This window comes from Mesitornis unicolor, unplaced genomic scaffold, assembly GCF_000695765.1.
Source record: "Mesitornis unicolor isolate BGI_N332 unplaced genomic scaffold, ASM69576v1 scaffold12132, whole genome shotgun sequence".
Classification (NCBI taxonomy): Eukaryota; Metazoa; Chordata; class Aves; order Mesitornithiformes; family Mesitornithidae; genus Mesitornis; species Mesitornis unicolor.
Genome location: NW_010169873.1, coordinates 1 through 17633, shown reverse-complemented (window position 1 = coordinate 17633; position 17633 = coordinate 1). Strand labels below are relative to the sequence as shown.

Genomic DNA, 17633 nt, shown 5'->3' with positions numbered 1-17633 from the left:
CCGGAAATTAATTGGAAGCTGCATGAGAGGAGAAAAATGCTGCCTCAGTATTTGCTCAGCTTAGGCAAAATACAACACTCGACGTGGCTACAACAGGTACATGTAGTAATATCAACCATAGACTTGTCTAACATTGCTGAGTCAAGAATTGACAATATAATTTCCATCAGTCAAACTGATAAAATAGTTTTAGTCTCAAAGTGTTAAATGTGTATTAAAATATTCATTACCATTCAGATAGTACACAGTTTCTCTTTGGTATTTATTTATATTGTTACTCCATTCTTCTGTAGCCTGACTTGTTCTTCTGTAATCCATTCATACTTCAGGATTGTTTTTCCTTGCTTCTCCTAAGAAATCATAAGCCAGCTCTGAGGTATCAAAGGCTGTGTGAGTGTTTTCTGACGACAGCAGGTACTGAAGTGCACCATCATTCTCTCGGCTTTTTTTCAAAAAGTCAGCAATAACCTTCCAGCGAGATGCTTCAGACTCTTCATCAGCCCACTTGTAGTCAGGGAGGAGAGTGGAGTGGAGGAGAGGGAAGATGAAGTCATGGTACACCAGGACAAACAGAGACTTCAGAAATTCTCCATCTCTCTGCAGAGAAGAGTATTTTAAAATACTTCAGTGCAAATACACGGTGTTGCCAAGCATTTCTCCAGAAGTATTGTACACAGGAAAAAAAAAACCAACCCAAAAACCCAAACAAGAAAACATTCAACTAATCCCCAGTTTCCAGGATAACAGATTTTACCTTCCTAAACAAACACCAGTTAACTCAGATGAGCCTCAAACTCACCACCAAGAACTACACTATATAAACTATAGATCAACAAATCTGCTCTCCAACTCACCTACTTTTCCAAACAATGAAGAGCAGCGGTTCACAGCCAAACCCTGCGAGTGCTACCAAAAAACAGCCATCTGTACAGTGGTCACCGAGAGCCCTTTGCTCATGAGATATTTATATTTTTTCCTAAGAACACCAGCATGTGACATCTGTTCCCCACAGCCTCTGCACACACAGACCGAGACTGTTTGCCATGGCCACGGGGAGAGGGGAGATGCTGCATCCTCCCTGCCCTGGAAGCCCAAACTCCACTCATTTCTCTGTTGCCCTAGGCAGAGAGTTGCAACAATCCCATGCTCCTGGCAGCTCATGGTTCCTAGTGGGAGGTAAGGCCACACTGTAAGCACTGTTATTTGACAGCACGTTCTGTGTGTGTCGAGAATTATGCCCTCCCCTATAAAGACCAGTCTGCAAACCCCAGAGACTAAGCATGGTCCTGGCCAGTTATCTAACACTGAAAGATCACGACTGCTTTAACTAGACAAGATTTGTGTGCCTCATTTTCCACATGCACACTAGAAAAACCCACTTTGTGCAAGGACACACACAGAGCACTGCTTCCTGAAAAACTCACTGACCAACAGGATTCTTCCAGAAATATTCCAGAAACGTGAGTGCTGTGACTGGTATTGAACAGTTCACATCTCAGCAGATTTAGCAGCTAAGCGTCATATAACCATGCAAGAAGGAGTAAGAATTCGCCAGGCAGCAATCCTGCCATAGGAGTGGCACATAACAAATCAGGTAAAACTGGATGGTTCTGGGATGCCGAGGAGTTACTAATTCTTTAAGCAGATCAGCTTCCATTTTGGATGAATGGCCTTGAAAAAGTGATTCTGACTCAGCAGCATTTTGTTTTGTTTGCATAAATGGGGAGATCTTCAGTTGCATGCACAATGAATGAAATGCCCTTCTGCTGCTCCTCAGAAGTGAAATGTCTTGGATCAAGAGCCAATGCCTTTCTCATTCGGTTATCTACAGCTTCTCTTTGTCCAGAGGACAGGAGGTAGGATGAGGTACAGGTAAGCCTGGTGACATGGCCAATTCAGTTGTCTACACACCAAAACGGGAGATTACAACTGTCTGAGGCAGGGAGATTTGCAGAATTTGGGGGCCTTTTTTCCAGGCAGACTGTGGGAGGACTGGAAATCAGAGGCTAGAGAAGGAAAGATTATTTTGTGGACATACACAGCCCCATTTTTTACCAGTGGAAACCTTTGACCAGTCAAGTACTGGAAGCACATCATGAAAGGGAGCCACACTTTGGGTATGAACCTCCAATAGCTTCCCCGCTAACAACCATATACAAACACTCAGACAAAAAGTTTCAATTTCATATTCCTCCTCCTACTAAGTTCACTGTTATAAATATGGATAAAAAATGTTAAGAACTGCATTTAGTGTATCTACATTTTCTAAATAAATGTACGGTGAGAGGAAAAGTTAACTAGCAATAACACTGACAGAAAGCTTCTAGTTTGAATTAGATTGAATATATGTCAAAGAGAAACCTGTAATTTATTACCTTCTCAGATCTCTTCAATGTTCTTTCTCTGTCTGCCCAAGCACTCTAAAATGAAATTAAGTGTAAAATCAGACTGAGATTGTGGAGATCTAAAGCAATTCCATTTTAGCTGCAAAAGTCTCTCTCGCTGCAGTCCCCCAGTAGTTTAAGTTCCTGTTGCTGTCACACTTTCATCACACTCCCCATTATTCCATTGTGCCAGTTTAGTTGATTTAAGCAAACAGCCATTCCACCAAAATTTACAGATGGATTGGATTTGGAGATTTCACAGGATTTGGAGATTTGAAACAATCTGAGCCATATAAATGAAATCAAGGGGATCCACAGAATCACAGAATATTAGGAGTTGGAAGGGACCTTGAAAGATCATCCAGTGCAACCCCCCTGCCAGAGCAGGATCACCTAGACTAGGTCACACAGGAGCGCGTCCAGGCGGGTTTTGAATGTCTCCAGAGAAGGAGACTCCACAACCTCTCTGGCCAGCCTGGTCCAGTGCTCTGTCACCCTCATAGTAAAAAGGTTTTTCCTCATGTTCAGATTGAACCTCCTATGCTCCAGCTTGCACCCATTGCCCCTTGTCCTGTCATTGGCTGTCACTGAGAAGAGCCTGGCTCCTTCCTCCTGACACTCGCCCTTTACAAATTTATAAACATGAATGAGGTCACCCCTCAGTCTCCTCTTCTCCAAGCTAAAGAGACCCAGCTCCCTCAGCCGCTCCTCATAAGGGAGATGCTCCACTCCCTCAGTCATCTTTGTGGCCCTGCGCTGGACTCTTTCAAGCAATTCCCTGTCCTTCTTGAACTGAGGGGCCCAGAACTGGACACAATATTCCAAATGTGGTCTCACCAGGGCAGAGTAGATCCATCTACTTCTCAGAAAAGTCACAACCCAGGTTGATTTTTTTTCCTCCCTTACAAGCATGGAGAAATGCAGACTAACCTCAAAAGCTGACAGCTTCTAACAGCAGTGTCCTTCAGGCAGAAATAACTCGGCTATTGTTGTCTGGCACTAGGACACCTGTGATGGACTACTGCGTAAATGTGAGCACTGTCCTGCCAGTCAGAAGCTAAGTCAGCTCCTACCTGTCAGGAAAGCAGAAAGCAGCACTGTCCTAGAAGCCAAACACTCAGACAGCTAATACACCTCAGCACTCTTGCTGTGGCTACGTGGCTGGCAGTGCTCAAATTAGCTCATTTATATCTTTACATCCCTTCTGCATGTACTCAAGCGCTCTCTTGCAGTTTTGAAGGCACTAAGACACAAGAGATCTGCACATAATTGAAATTATTATAACTTTTCTGCTGTTTGACTTTTCCATTTTTCCAGGACTAAAAAAGCTGAAATTTTGCAAACTACCTGGAAATCCTGATACATCAGATGGAACTGAATGCTACATAGATAACATACCCGAAGTGCATCCATCAGGTCTGGTTGATCCATGAGTTGAGAGAAAGTTGCTAAAATAGGATTACAGATTAAATCTGAAACAAAAACCAAATATGGTCAAGGCTAAGAAAGAAACAGGATGGTTTTCAAGGTATCAGCAGATCACAGTATTCAGCACATTCTCCTCCCTTCAGAATATTTAAAATGGAAAATTAACTGTAACAGTACTCCAGAGCAACAGGGAAGGTAGACAAGCTAATAAGTGCATTCTCTGACTGTAGCGAACTCTCAGTGGCTGAGATACAGTTAACCTGAGAGAGGAGAGACACACCAAAAATGCTTGCTGCTTTATTAGAAGCCAGCAAGCAAGAGAACTTACTGATACAACCTAAGGGTAGATTGAGGTGTTTTTCCTCATCTCTGCACCTGTATTTTTTATAAACATCTGAAATTGTGTTGCTTGATTTGGATGTTATGAATAAACACACTTTCATTCTAACTTAATCTGGTTTGTGCTGTGTGCGATTTTAAGATAAGCGGGTAGCAAGTGGCATAGTAAATTTACCAAATGGGGCCTTTCAGGTTAGCTGCCGGGTCATAGCTGGGTCTCCTGTTTGAGCTGAACAGGCCACTGTATCAAAGTCAGGCAGGGCAGAGCTGCCTCCCCGGGACTGGCAGGAATCAAAGCTCTCTGTTACGAAGCACAGCAAATCTTGAACCCCAGTGGTGCAGTGGTTCTGTTATTTTAGTTAATGAGATTGTGGATAAGATTACAAGAGGTGCTACAAGTGACATACAGAAGAATTTTGATTGAAGGGTTTTCTTTCTCTCATGATTTTAAATATTTCTTGTAAGCCATTGTTTCTTCATGTTGAAGTTCATGGAAAGTTTAGTAAACACTAACCATTTACTAATAATTAATTATTGTGAAATATACATTAAGTTGCCTATTTCTTCTTTTGTTACACCAGAAAAAGTAGAAAGTGGCTAGCAGAACAACTGAAATGCTGGGGTAAAGCCTTTAAACCATTTCAAATGAAGTCTGAATTTAAATGGATGCACTTTAACTCCAGGAGAGGTCATCGGCCTGATCTTTGTCCTACGTTATAAATATAAAATCCAGTAAGTAGGGCAGTTCTCAACTGGCCTTTGAAAACTAAGGACTTTCAATTTCTCTGTGATAAGTTGATTAAATAAGCATTAATTTATTAAGTTGTCTGACTTTCAGATACTGAAATCAGTATACTCAGAATGTGTATTAACATTCAAGAAAATCAGGAGGAGTTAAGCTCTGAGCACCTTTGAAGGATGAACCTGTAATTCAGATGCCCAAGTATGGCTAAAGATTGTGAGTTAAAAATGTTAGTAACTGCACAAGCAAATGTATTTGCTATAGAAACAGATGATACGTAATTCAGTCTGGAGAAGAGATGAGAGAAAACACAAGAAAATAACTTTGCAATCCCAATATAAATTCTCTTGTAGTACAGTTAAGAAATGTGTTTTTTCCATATTTCAAATTGCTTTTAAAGTGGAGAAGATGATAAACTGTTAAAGTTCTGTTGAAGAAAAGATGTGGAAAGAATAAGATACAGAGTTGCAAAAATCAGAGCAAGGTACTGAGTTCTAAAACCAGAACTCTCCGCTTCTGTCTCTCCATGCTGCATTAGCCAGTAAGGAAATAATAATTAAAAAAAAAAAAAAGAGGATGACTTAGACTCAATGTCAAAAACATCTGCCTAATCTCTTCTGTAACTCATGAGAATATGCATACACTAGAAATGAATGAGTAAACCTGTATGCATGTCTAATCTCTCACTGCATGAGTGGTGAAAAGGAAACATTTCCCTTCCAAATAATCCTTTACCTTTATTAGGTATTTATTTATTTATTTTTATTTAGAAATAACCCTTTATGTATCCACAGAGGCTTTTTTTTTAATAAGAATTTCACTGAAAGCACTTCATTCATACTTCACAGAAAACAAAACTATTCCTGTGGTTTTTGCATTCTGCGATGTGAACTGATGTCAAACAGGGTAACAAGGTTAGCTGTGAGATGAAATATTACTAATTTGAAATGCAGACACACTGAGTGGTGGTATTGTCACAGCAAAAGGCTGTTCTCTTTTATCATCAGGGACAACAGTTTTCTATTTTTCCCCACAACACCTGCAGACTGAAAGTTAAAATGAAAGGAAGCGTGACTTCCTAACCTTGTGAGATGGTCGGTCAGTGCCAGCAATATCGGGGAACAAAATTCTACAAGTACCCTGTATCAGTCAGTTGTTCCTGCAGACCCCTGCTTGCTTTTACAAATGGGAGACTTGAGAGAGAGTCATTCTCGCTAAGAACCTGATCTTTCTCCCACACACTCTCCATTACTGAGATCTTCTCCACAACAGCAATTCTTACCTGTGCTTTGCATGTTTATTCTGTTTTTCAGGAGTGCATCACCAAGTATTTGTCGATAAAATATCAAGAGATGGATGTAGCACATACTGCCAATTAATGTTTCTGGTAGCAAACTATTGGGAAAATAAAAAATATACAGTTGAGATTTTTATTCAAAACCGCTCCTACAAAGCATTGTTCACCAAAGCTTGAGAGTAATGACAACTTCATGGAGATGATTATTGGCTCATATTGGTATTTCCCTGACTGTCACAACTTTTGAAGGTGCACATTGATACAGCGGTAACAGCCGGACTCCTGCTGTTGTAGTTTTCAGTATTACCTAAACTTAAAGACTTTTAGTGGGTTTTAACAAAATAGCTCGAGGTGTCAAACAGAGATCATGTACAACATGCAGGTGATACCACCCCTCAGATTTTTCCATAACCAGTGTTTCAGAGAAGGAGAACATTTTAGACCTCTGGAACCATTCTAGGCTACCTGAAATACTTTTTCATTTTATGGCAGCACACACTAATACTTACTTCAGGATGTCTTTTGACTGCACACTTAATGACCTCAGTTTCACTACAAGCACCGGCTGTTTTCTGAGTGTTATAAACTGATGAAAAACACCACCGCCTGCTTAAGAAATAAATATCCAACGTGAAATCTTGTCATTTTGAAAGAACACTAAGAATTATATTACAAGAATGGACATTTAAAATGTGGCAAGAGATGTTTTGTTAAAACTGTAATGGTTTAAGTATGGTCTGAAAACCAGGAGGAATTGAACATCTGAAAATAAATCACCTATTTATATTTATTTATAAATATATCACCTATATCAACATTTGGTCTAATATAAACTATTACCTCTCTCTAGGATGGTGGATTCATAATATGCACAGAGTCATGTGGAGGAAGTGTCCAAACCCAAAAGGTGAAGGCCTTCTGTAGCCTGCAGCATATGTCTCTGGCAAATTAAAGTTATTGCAGCTTCCAGAGAAAAGCCATGGCCACCCTTATTTAAAGCGCAAGAAGTCTATTGTGTGATCCAACTCTTGGTGAAGCTTTATTCAGCCCCACGGGGAAGAACCAGTAGAGATGGTCTGTAGCATATTTATGCACATCTGGAACTTATGCACAGATTATATTGGATTAACGATATAGGACTTGAACAGTCTGCCTTGGGAACTCTTTAGACCAGTGTTATTGCTGAGCCTTGCACCATCACCCCATAGCCATCAAGTGTTAAGTGCAGTTAGAGAAAAAAATTAATACATGGATGAGAAATACTCTTCAAACTGCAAACACTAGAAATTACAGAAACATTAGAGCTGCCAGATAGTTCTGAATCTCGCTGGCCCTAACAATCAACTGTCTCTTATGCAAAATGAGAACACACAAAACAAAACCAGGCTGTGGTGACAGCATGCTAATGAGAGCCCTGGCTGAGCACTGCATGTTGTAAAGTAGCTATAGCATTTGTGGTATCGTTTCATTTCTATAATGTTTAGGAGAAGCCACACCTCTTCTTGATAGTGATGGGTCAACCTCAACGCCTCTCTCATAGGGAGTACCACCGTTTAATAGCAGCTCATACATCCTGTGAAAGAAGAGCAGCATAGTTAAAAAGATGCAAGGATATGTGAGAACAGCACAACCGCTTTCTGAGAAAGGAAGAAACCTGCTATCTCAAATAAAAACCAGACACGGTGCCTGAGGTTATAAGTAGTATTTTAGATGAAATTATTTACACCTAACTATTAAGTAACCAAAATTCAAATGATAAATTTGAAACTTATATGAGGAAACTAGTTTATTATTTTTAAAGAGATTAGCAACACTGATTCTCTTCCACATGACTCCAATATTTTTCTTATATGAAATTCAGCAATTGTTTCGCTAAAATGTTTTTGAGGAGTCATGGCTTAAATATCAGAGATACTTAGATATGGAAGATTAAATTAATTTAAAATGTTGAAGAATAATATAGTTCCAGTTCTGTCAAGAGTAAGCCACTTTTGAAACAAGCATGCAGTTTCACTCTCTGTGTACCATCTTTAACTTAATGGAACAGAAAAACAATGTTACAGATCAGATTTAGAAGGGAGTTAGAGGCTTACAGAGCAGTAGAAGTTTCCTGTAGGGTTCTTTTTTTGCCCTGTAATCCAAATACATTCAGAATATGCATATATATCTATATGTATTTGGTAAAAATCAACTATTGCAAGTCCGCTCTACAGTGAATAATTTCTGGAAATTAACAGAAAGCTTTCCTATGTTTAATAAAATAGAAACATGTACATTTTATTATTCTTTAAGGTTGTTGGACCCATGAACTAATCATAAATCAGCTGCAAAATATAACCATATTCACACTCTCCAAGTGAACAGTAAGAGATTCATTCACAACAACTCTTAGCTGCTTCCAAGCCTTAGAAACCAATCTCCTAATTTTAAAATTAGAAAGGGATATACAGCAAAGTGCACATAAAGATGAGACAGAATCAAAAATGACATTGTCACCTTCAATTTAGGTAATGATTCTATTTTATATAAGCAGAACTCTAAATAACTTGCTCTTAACTCAGACATTCCCATAGCTTTAAAATTCCACTGAAGAATATTTTTAAACACACATTCACTTGCAACATTTCAGACCTGAGTGTTGGGTCCAGGGAGTACTTTTCCCACACAAACTTAGTAGAACTGGGTGTGGAAGCAGAACCAGCATGCTCACTGAAAGACCCAGTACTACCTGCACATTGATCTGGGTTACAGCTGCCTCTATCAGTGTGTAAGTATGAAATATGAACTTTAGCCTAAAACAGATGCATATACATAGATATATAAGCACAGAGAGAGTGAGAAAGAAAACATTCTAAGCTTACTTGGAAGGAACAGGCATTCCATTAGAAGTAAAAAGCTTCAGAAATGCCCAGCCACAGCTTAGCTCTCCTCTTTCACCTGTTGACTAGAAAAAGAGAAAAACATAAATAACTTAAGCAGCTAAATCAGAATGGCTAACTGAACCACAACCAATTATTTAGAATAATCACATAAAAATGGTAAAATGGTAAAAGCCTCAGATTTGTGGTAAGCAAACACTGACTGTGTCTCATTTGCAGGTGTTTGAAGGTGTTTTACCAAACAGCACACACAGTTATGCTGAAGTTTATCACCCATGAATATATCTAAGAGACAAGTATTTATTAAGCCAAGAATACACACCTAAGTATACCAAGCTCTTGAAAAGAAGAAATGCACAGATACAACGGTAAAAACACCCAAACCTGCACTGATGCTCTAAGGGATGCAGGACAGAAAGGAGTGAAAAAAAATTACCCAAAGGATTCACCCATCTGATTCCAGAGTCAACAGTTTTCACACCAGTGACCCTGTCCATGGGAAGGCTTAATTCATAGTACAGTGCCTGGGAAAGGGAGCTGATCCTGTTTGCTACCCCATCCATCTCTGGGCTCCCAAAGCACTAATAACAGGTGGGAATTTGTAAACACTTCAGCTTTCATTTAAACTTACTCTGTAAACAGAAGCAGACAACTATGCATAATCTTGACCACTCCAATTAGCATGCGGAGGGCCATTATACCTCACTAGGTCCCGCTGAACCACCACTTACCAACATGCTGCTCATCACCAGGACTTACATTGCGCATATAAGTGATGCCAATTTCAAATAATAGACCAATGTCTGAAGACAGAGAGCTGGACCTGACAAAACAGTCACCATCAAGCAAGCAGGGTAAAATGCCCGTTACCTAATACAGAGACAAGTGGGGAAAAAAAAAAAGAAAAATGAATGTACCTATTTAAAAATACACTCTGTTTTTTAAAGGCCATTGAACACATCACCCATTCACATAAGATCTCAGACCCAATCCCATTGCATATAAAAGAAAGTCATGAGTAGAGAATCAATTTCAGTTGAAATCTTGCTCCTCTTATTCTTTATCTTGCCACGACACACAGCTATGTTACCAGGGTACTGTTTTTGTGTGTGATGACAAGCTATTAAAGAACTTTAGATGTCAAAAGGCATTTAATTGCCTCCAAGAACACAGCAACAACTGGAGTAAAACAGAACAACATTACTGCTGTGAACGTGACCCTACACAGCACCTGAAATGTGGGACAAAGCATGTGCTCTCTTTTTTTAATGAAATCAAAGCAAAAGCTCATGTGCAAAGTGGCTGTTCTCTTCCCTTCTCCACGAACACCATGTAGCGTGTACCTGATACTGATTTAAAGTTAACCAGTGCCACTGGCTGGATCAGCAGTCCCTCCCACTACTTCCCCTCCCTCAGTTTCAGCAAGTCTTTTGTTTTCTGCATGCTCATTTTGGTTGCAATGCATTTTATTTCAACACAAATACCAGAAGTAATATATGATAGATAGTTACTGGCTATGTCACTCCCTGAGCAAGATACCTACCCTTGGAGAAAAGGTCCACATTTGAGGATTTTTGGGTTGCCACGTAGCTCTCACTGTATGAATGTTACTCAGCACCTAAAATATTAGAAGCAGTGAAAAAAAGCTAAGACAAGTTTTTCCAGAAAGCTATGCAGCTTTAAGAAAATGCAGTATTATCCCAGATTAATCCAACACTCTGCACACAACAACTCTTGCTCTTCAACTTTATGATTTCAGTTTAAAAGACCATAGAGGAAGCTTTCTCTGAAGCCACAGAGCACTTTCCAACCATCCTTGCTCCATATACACCAGTAATAGTCCCTTTGCCCCCAAAAGCATTCGGTGCAGCAGGAAGAAAACTGCCAGATGGTCAGTGTTAGGTTCTTTTATAAAAAGCTGCTCTACACATACACACAAAGGAGCAGAGGATCAATTGCAGGTGGGGGAATCTGAATATCACCCTGACTCAGCTATTCCTAGGCCAATCACAGGAGAGAGCTCAGCCCAGAAAAGGCTCATCTCCACAAACATGAAGGAGCATAATGGCACAATGGAAGGTGGGGGAACCAAAATTATGGACTCAAAGAAATGGAACTGCCACCCCAGCACCTCCCAGAACTGCCATCAGCCTCAGGGGCTGGGTGTGACTCCCATCACGTTGAGTCAACATGAGTAGCTCACTGGGCCAACTTACAGACTGAAAGGGGTTGCTGCCTAGGGGTAGGAGACACTGGCATGCAGGGTAAGGGCATTCTGGGACTGCACATGACTTACTACAGGATGTCAAGGGGAGAAACCAAAGGCAGAAAAAGGGAGGGATCAAAGTGCTTTGTGGAGTAACAAGGGTGGGAAAATAGAGGAATAAGTATGCATGCCTGGATGTGCCCAGCATCTGATCAATGCAGTCTGTCCTGTTTTCTCATTAAACTCAATTTATAACTATTTTGCTGGGTGAATGGGTTCTCTGTTCTGAATGCGTGCGTGTACATCTAGGTGCCAGCAACTCACCAGACCACAGGGGGCCTGCGTATCTGCAGTGATTGCACGTGAGAGAGTGAGTGTACATATGTCAGTGTGTGATCACAGGTGAGTATCGGGCAAGACTGAATGGAGAGTAAGTTAAGTAGCTTGGGAGGCAGATTGTGTTTGTGTCTCTGTCTCCGAGTGAGACAACTGGAGGCGTTGACTACTAAAGGAACCAGAGTGTGAAAGATCCACACCTCATATTTTTTGATAGCTGAACAACTTACCCGATTGCCATCAAATAGACAAAATCGAACATGTCTACTGAGAACCTGTATGCTGACTCCCGGGAGAGGAATAATTTTACAGCTACATAAAGTTACAATCAGGGATACTCGAGTTGGTCTAGGATGGATCTGAAAGACAGACAACAGAAGAACAATTAAATCTACAGGCTCCTCCTGCATGTGGTACCAGTTTGTGTTTATGATGAGATGACTAAGTGTTGTGTTCACTAGACTGGATTGGTCTAACCACAAAGCTTGTGTAGTATTAGCTGCAGCAGCAAAAATCCTTCATAAGACTTTAGCTCTCTTCTAAGGACATTGCTACAAGTATTTTAGTGTGACAGAGGGGTCCTATCAAAATTTGAGAAGAGAGAAATATTCTAAAAATGGTGCAAATCAAAACATAATAATTAGCCAAAATGAAAGAAGACAAATGAAACTGGTGATCTCACAGACCCTAGCAGAAGTTCATGGTTTAAAAATTCAGACTATGCACTTATGCAGATCTGCTTCACCTCAGACAGGGAAGGAACTCACAAACTTAAGATGAAATATGATGCTTAAAAGATACTCAACCTGACAATTTGTACCAGTTTTTTGTCTATCAGAGAGTAGGATGTGACATCTACTAACTAAAGAGTCTGGATTGACATTGAAATTTGTCATCTGTTTCAGAGCAATATTTACCCACCAATATGAAATACTGCTAGCAATTCGCATCGGATGCTGCCATTTCTCTCAAACCAAAAGCATCATAGCTTTCTTACCAGTAATACTCACAGTATTTTTTTCAGCGTTCCACACCAAATCTTTGAAAGCCAACTGAGATGGAGTAAGTTCAGGCTGCAAAAAGTAACTTGCTCGAAACTGATCATCTACAAGAAGAGTAATTTTAAAAATTCTTAAAATTGTTTATGATCTTTATTGCCACAAAATGAATGACACCCAAAATTCAAATGTGGCTAAAGCGCATTTGAATATTTGATTGGTCCAAACAAAACTATGGAGAAGCTTCTACTTTTACTATTTGTAAGTGTTCTGTAGTATTTCACTCCAGAAGCACAGTAATTAACAGAAAGAGCTATTGACTAGAAATGGTTTTAAACAAAAAGACTAAGAAAATATGAGATATGTAATATACTTGATAAAGAGACTCCAAAAGATCTCTGAGAAAAAGGGAAGATTAAAAAAAAAAATCATCATTTTCTGCAACATCAACAGGAAGTATCTTCCAAAGAGGAAAACCCTTGAAATCATTAGGAAATTTGTCATTGCCTCCATGTGGCCAGGATTTTACACAGATAAATCAAAACTTAATTGAAAAAGGAAAAAAAAAAGTCTATACATTATTTAACAGGTCGAATATAGCCTGTCCAGGTAACCAATTATAATTAACCAATACTGATTTTAGTCCCATAGGCTAGTAACCAGGATAAGAAGCTCACCACAGACACTTGGAAGTCTTGCACTGCACTTATTATGAGAAAACCTTACCTTCTTCTAGGAGCTGGTAAAGTGTGGATGGGCGGAATCCTGCAGGAACTGCTCCTATGGTTGCTAATACCTCTACTGTATCATTCTATTGAAAAACAAAGAGAAATTAGGATTCCAGCTATTTAACATCTAATTCTATCCTAATTTACAACTCTCACACAACCAATATCAGAGACCTGGGGCATTAGTCACCTCTTCCAATCTGAAGCTAGTGTGGCCCATCTCTATGAACTACCTTTACTCTGTTTCTTGTATAAACCCAGACAGGCTCCCATTTTGTTAAATCCCCCTTCCATTTCAAAGCAGCAGTAGAGCAGCCAGTTACAGAACAAAATCACACCCTTGTGAGAAATGGAGTAGTACTACTGTGGCAAAACAACAAAAGACATCCTTTTGCATCTTCATGCAGACACAAAGGCTGGACTGCAGCCTATTTCTAAAGCATTAGAGAACATTTCTGTAGCATTTCTTGCTAAATTAAAAACCAAAACAATAGCAAGATAGAGATGTTAATTAAAAGCATTGGTCTGTACTGTAAGATACAGTGTTTGGTAAAAGATGAGCCTTGTCTATAAAATAATGAACGTTATGGTAGATGAAGTTGCTATACACCTACCTCTGCAATAGCTTTTCTTACAGCACTCCAGTGAGAATCTGTTCTGGAAGAAAAAGAATGTATTTTCTAGAAGATATCATCCTTGTGTGGACAAAAATCTAAACACTAAGTACAGTTTTGTCTTCAAATACCAGCAGCTTAATTACCATACGTACGTGAGATACTAATAATGGCGCATTTCTAGCCACCAAGAGTAACTGATAGACTGTCTCACAAGCTGGAACATAACTTGATACACGAGTCATTCTTTGATTTTATGACAGGGAAAACCGAAAACAAACCAAAGCAAAACTCCCTAACAAACCTGCTCAAGAAAACATGTGTCTGTAAACTGGAAAAAAAAGCAAGTGTCTGCTGTACCAAAAAGAAAAATGCAGTCACAAAGAACCAAATACCCTTGTGAGGTATTCTCACTGTAAGAAATCATTGTAGGAGGAGATTTAAGGAGAAGAAGGAAGAATACCTTTATATTTATTTGCTTTCATATCACTCTCTTTACCTTTTTTTAATTTCAGTTCCATCTGCTGTTTCATCCACCACTTCTATGTGTTCTTCACTTTGCTCTTGGCTTTCACCATCTTCATAATGGACCTGTCATTCAGATTCAAAATGGCAAAGTGCTTGATTTCTTCACAGTTCTGTTCTGAAAAATGCTGTCTCCAACCACTGCACATGTTAATAGTTTAGAAGAGATTTTCTGTCTGTGATATATCACTCCAGAGCACTGTAGCTGCAGAACATTGCCCTTAGTTCTGCAGTTACAGTGAGAGATTGGAACATTCCAGAAGTAAGCAAGAGAAGGCATTTGCAAAGCGGATTCTTTAAAATGAGAAATACATCAGCATCATGAAGTAAAAAGCTGTCTACTCAACATGCTTTTTAGTTACATCGTGAAAAGCTCTGTCCATCTGATCACTCGATCCAATCTGTGTACCCACATTTAAATGTCCACCAGAACTGTACACTGGATATATATGTGCACAAGTACATAAACTAACACACTCAAAAATGAAAAAAAAAGTTACAAAAGTCAGTTTTTAAAAGGTTCTTCTGTGTTGAATTACAAAATACTCATTTACATAGACTCGCATTTCATATAAAATATGAAAAGCCCAAATGAGTCCATAGCACCTTGGAATCTTCAGAGCTGACCTTTAGTGACAAAGATTATGACTTTCATATTCAAGAAACCTCTCTGCACTTGCATGCCACATCTTCACAAGGCACAAAAATACCGCTTTTGCTACCTGTCTCCATACACACACATACAAACATGGTGTAATTCCCAAGTAACTGGCAAAACACTGCTGTGTGTGCCCATGAAAACACTATGATCAATTTTCTGCAGTGATATTATCATCAGTATCTGTGAAACAAAAGAGGTGAGACTAGAACAGCAGAACGTTGCAGCACACTAACCGCAAGATAGGTTCTAGGAACAAGGCCTCTCTCCCCTTTTGAGTTTTCGGCTACCCACCAGCCATCCGCCTTCTTGTCATGTATAAGTAGGACTTCACCTTTCTTTGCGATCAGAAGGAGAGACAGAGACAAAAGACAACCAAGTATTTCAAAACAGCTCCAGGCACAATTAAAATAAAACCACAAAAGCTTAATTTTTCCCACAGCAGAGATCACAGACTACCAGGACAGACCCTGCCATACAGATGGTGGCAGAAGGACACTGGGCTCCACTGAGCCAAATGTGCACTGGGAAAAGCCAGTTCTCCCTGAATCCTGCAAGGAACCAGCTGAATCCCAGAAGCACAGGATTTAATTATAGTTGTTGCTTAATACAGCATGATGTGCAGTACCAAAATGTAAGAAAGCTTTTACAGAGACATACGTACCGTAAATGTGAGATCTCCTTCCTGCTGTGCATCAAAGTTTCCAACTGCAATACATTCTTTAACATCTGGATCATCCAACAATTTATCCTCGTCTTCATCATCTGTTTCTTCACTGTCTTCCTCAGTATTTTCATCGTCATTCTCATCCTCTTCTCCACTTTCATCTTTTGTTTGAGGATCTTTCTGATGTTCCTTATTCCTACCCAAAATAAATAAAACTTTAAAAATTACTATTCTAACAAAACTGCTTGAAATTGCTGTAAAGCCTTGCAATATAGGCTCCTCTGCAAGGACGTTATCCAGGCATAGAATTTTCATTCCTGTGTTTTACTTTCTGTCTTGATGTGAAAAAATTCCAAAATCCCAATGGTGTTTCCCTCCCTAACCGTACAGACTATATTGCATCTTCTCCTCTCAACAGTCACATAATATTTCAGCCATTGACCAGCACCTTCAGAAAACTGAAGTGAGTTGTTCTTAACTGCATCATGAAAACAAGCCCCATAAGAGCTGGCTCTTCAGTACTTCTTTTGTAACTGTATGGCAAGATAATGAAGGGAACAAGCTAACAATTTTTCAGGGTCCTTTCCAACTGTACATGTACAATTCTATTAAAGTGCAGATTGTATTTTTTTGTTTCAGCTACTTACGCTGCATAATTCATAGCCATGTTATCCTGATCCAAGACAAGACCAAGTTTCTGCAGCTGCTGAGAGAGTTTTAGCAATAGCTTTTCTTCTTCTTCTTTCCTCTGATTATAATTCCCCACAGGCGCCGGCTCATCAGCCTAAGAAATAAGAACACAACAAATTGCTCAAAGAATCAAAGTTAAAGTTCCCCTATAAGGTTATTTTTCCACACATGTTTTACAAGCTTTCACCTTCCTGGGCTCCTGTCATTCCCTGTTTAGTGACATCTTTCTTGCCTTTTTACTCTGCCAAGATGAAATTTCATGTTGATTTTCAAACCTACATTCTCCGCTTCCAATACAATGTATTGGGTTGATAAAGATATTAAGGGCAGAACTTGAACACAATAAAGCATTAAAAATGTGTTTTTCAATAACAAAAATGGATCTCAGAGATCCCAGTCAGTGGTTGTGCAGTGCTAAGCACTGCTCTTGTCCTGAAGCACCTAAAGTCAAAGGAGGCTGGTGTTCTCTAAACGCTCTCTGTGATGCATTTTGGAGAAAACCATTAACAATTTTATCTACACACTTACTTTTTTCAAATCATGAAGAGCATTCATATTCTCATCCACCAGTTTCTTCAGCTGCGTACATCTACATTGAAAGCAAGACAGATTGATAGCATTTTCTTAAAATTCTGATAGATAGGTGACCCAGATCACACAAGCTTACTGAGACGTGTAAATTTACTCAGACCTTCACCCAGCTCTGTGTCCATGCAGCTTGACAAACACCAACATAAGCCCAAAGGGCAGCTTAGCTGTGATGTGCAAGTTCCCACCTAAAACTACCTCAGACCTTGAGGACTCGGAAGCAGAGACCGTGTTTCTCCTGTCTGGAAAAGAGACAAGTGAGAAGGGGCAGTGAAGAGATCTGTACAGGTACAAGAAAAATTGAGAGTTGGCTGGGAAGGGAACTGTCTGCTCCTTCTTATGATGCAAAGGTGACAGGGAACAGAGTCAATCTTTGCTCAGAGCAACCAGGAGATGATTCTTTCCACAGCACAGAGTTAAGCCACGCAACTCCTTGCCACTGAGCGCTACTAAAGTTAAGAGTCGTGGAGAAGGCTGAGAGCCGGTTTCTCCACATCCCCGGCGGGCAAGAACTCCTCGGGCAGCGCCTCACCTCTGCGACAGGGCCTTCCGCT

General features: G+C 39.8%; 1 protein-coding gene across 1 annotated transcript; it reads right to left on the bottom strand.

Moving 5' to 3' along the window:
* Positions 1-318: 318 nt before the first annotated feature.
* On the bottom strand, positions 319-17080 carry NPHP1 (nephronophthisis 1 (juvenile); the record flags this gene model as incomplete). Its single annotated transcript, XM_010179514.1, has 18 exons — positions 319-597; positions 2376-2420; positions 3783-3856; positions 6176-6288; positions 6700-6796; positions 7687-7763; positions 9052-9134; positions 9829-9939; positions 10613-10687; positions 11842-11970; positions 12622-12716; positions 13336-13420; positions 13952-13994; positions 14451-14542; positions 15371-15472; positions 15799-15997; positions 16449-16585; positions 17020-17080. Coding segments are annotated over 18 exons (1897 nt in total), but the record flags the coding sequence as incomplete, so codon positions are not given.
* Positions 17081-17633: the final 553 nt, after the last annotated feature.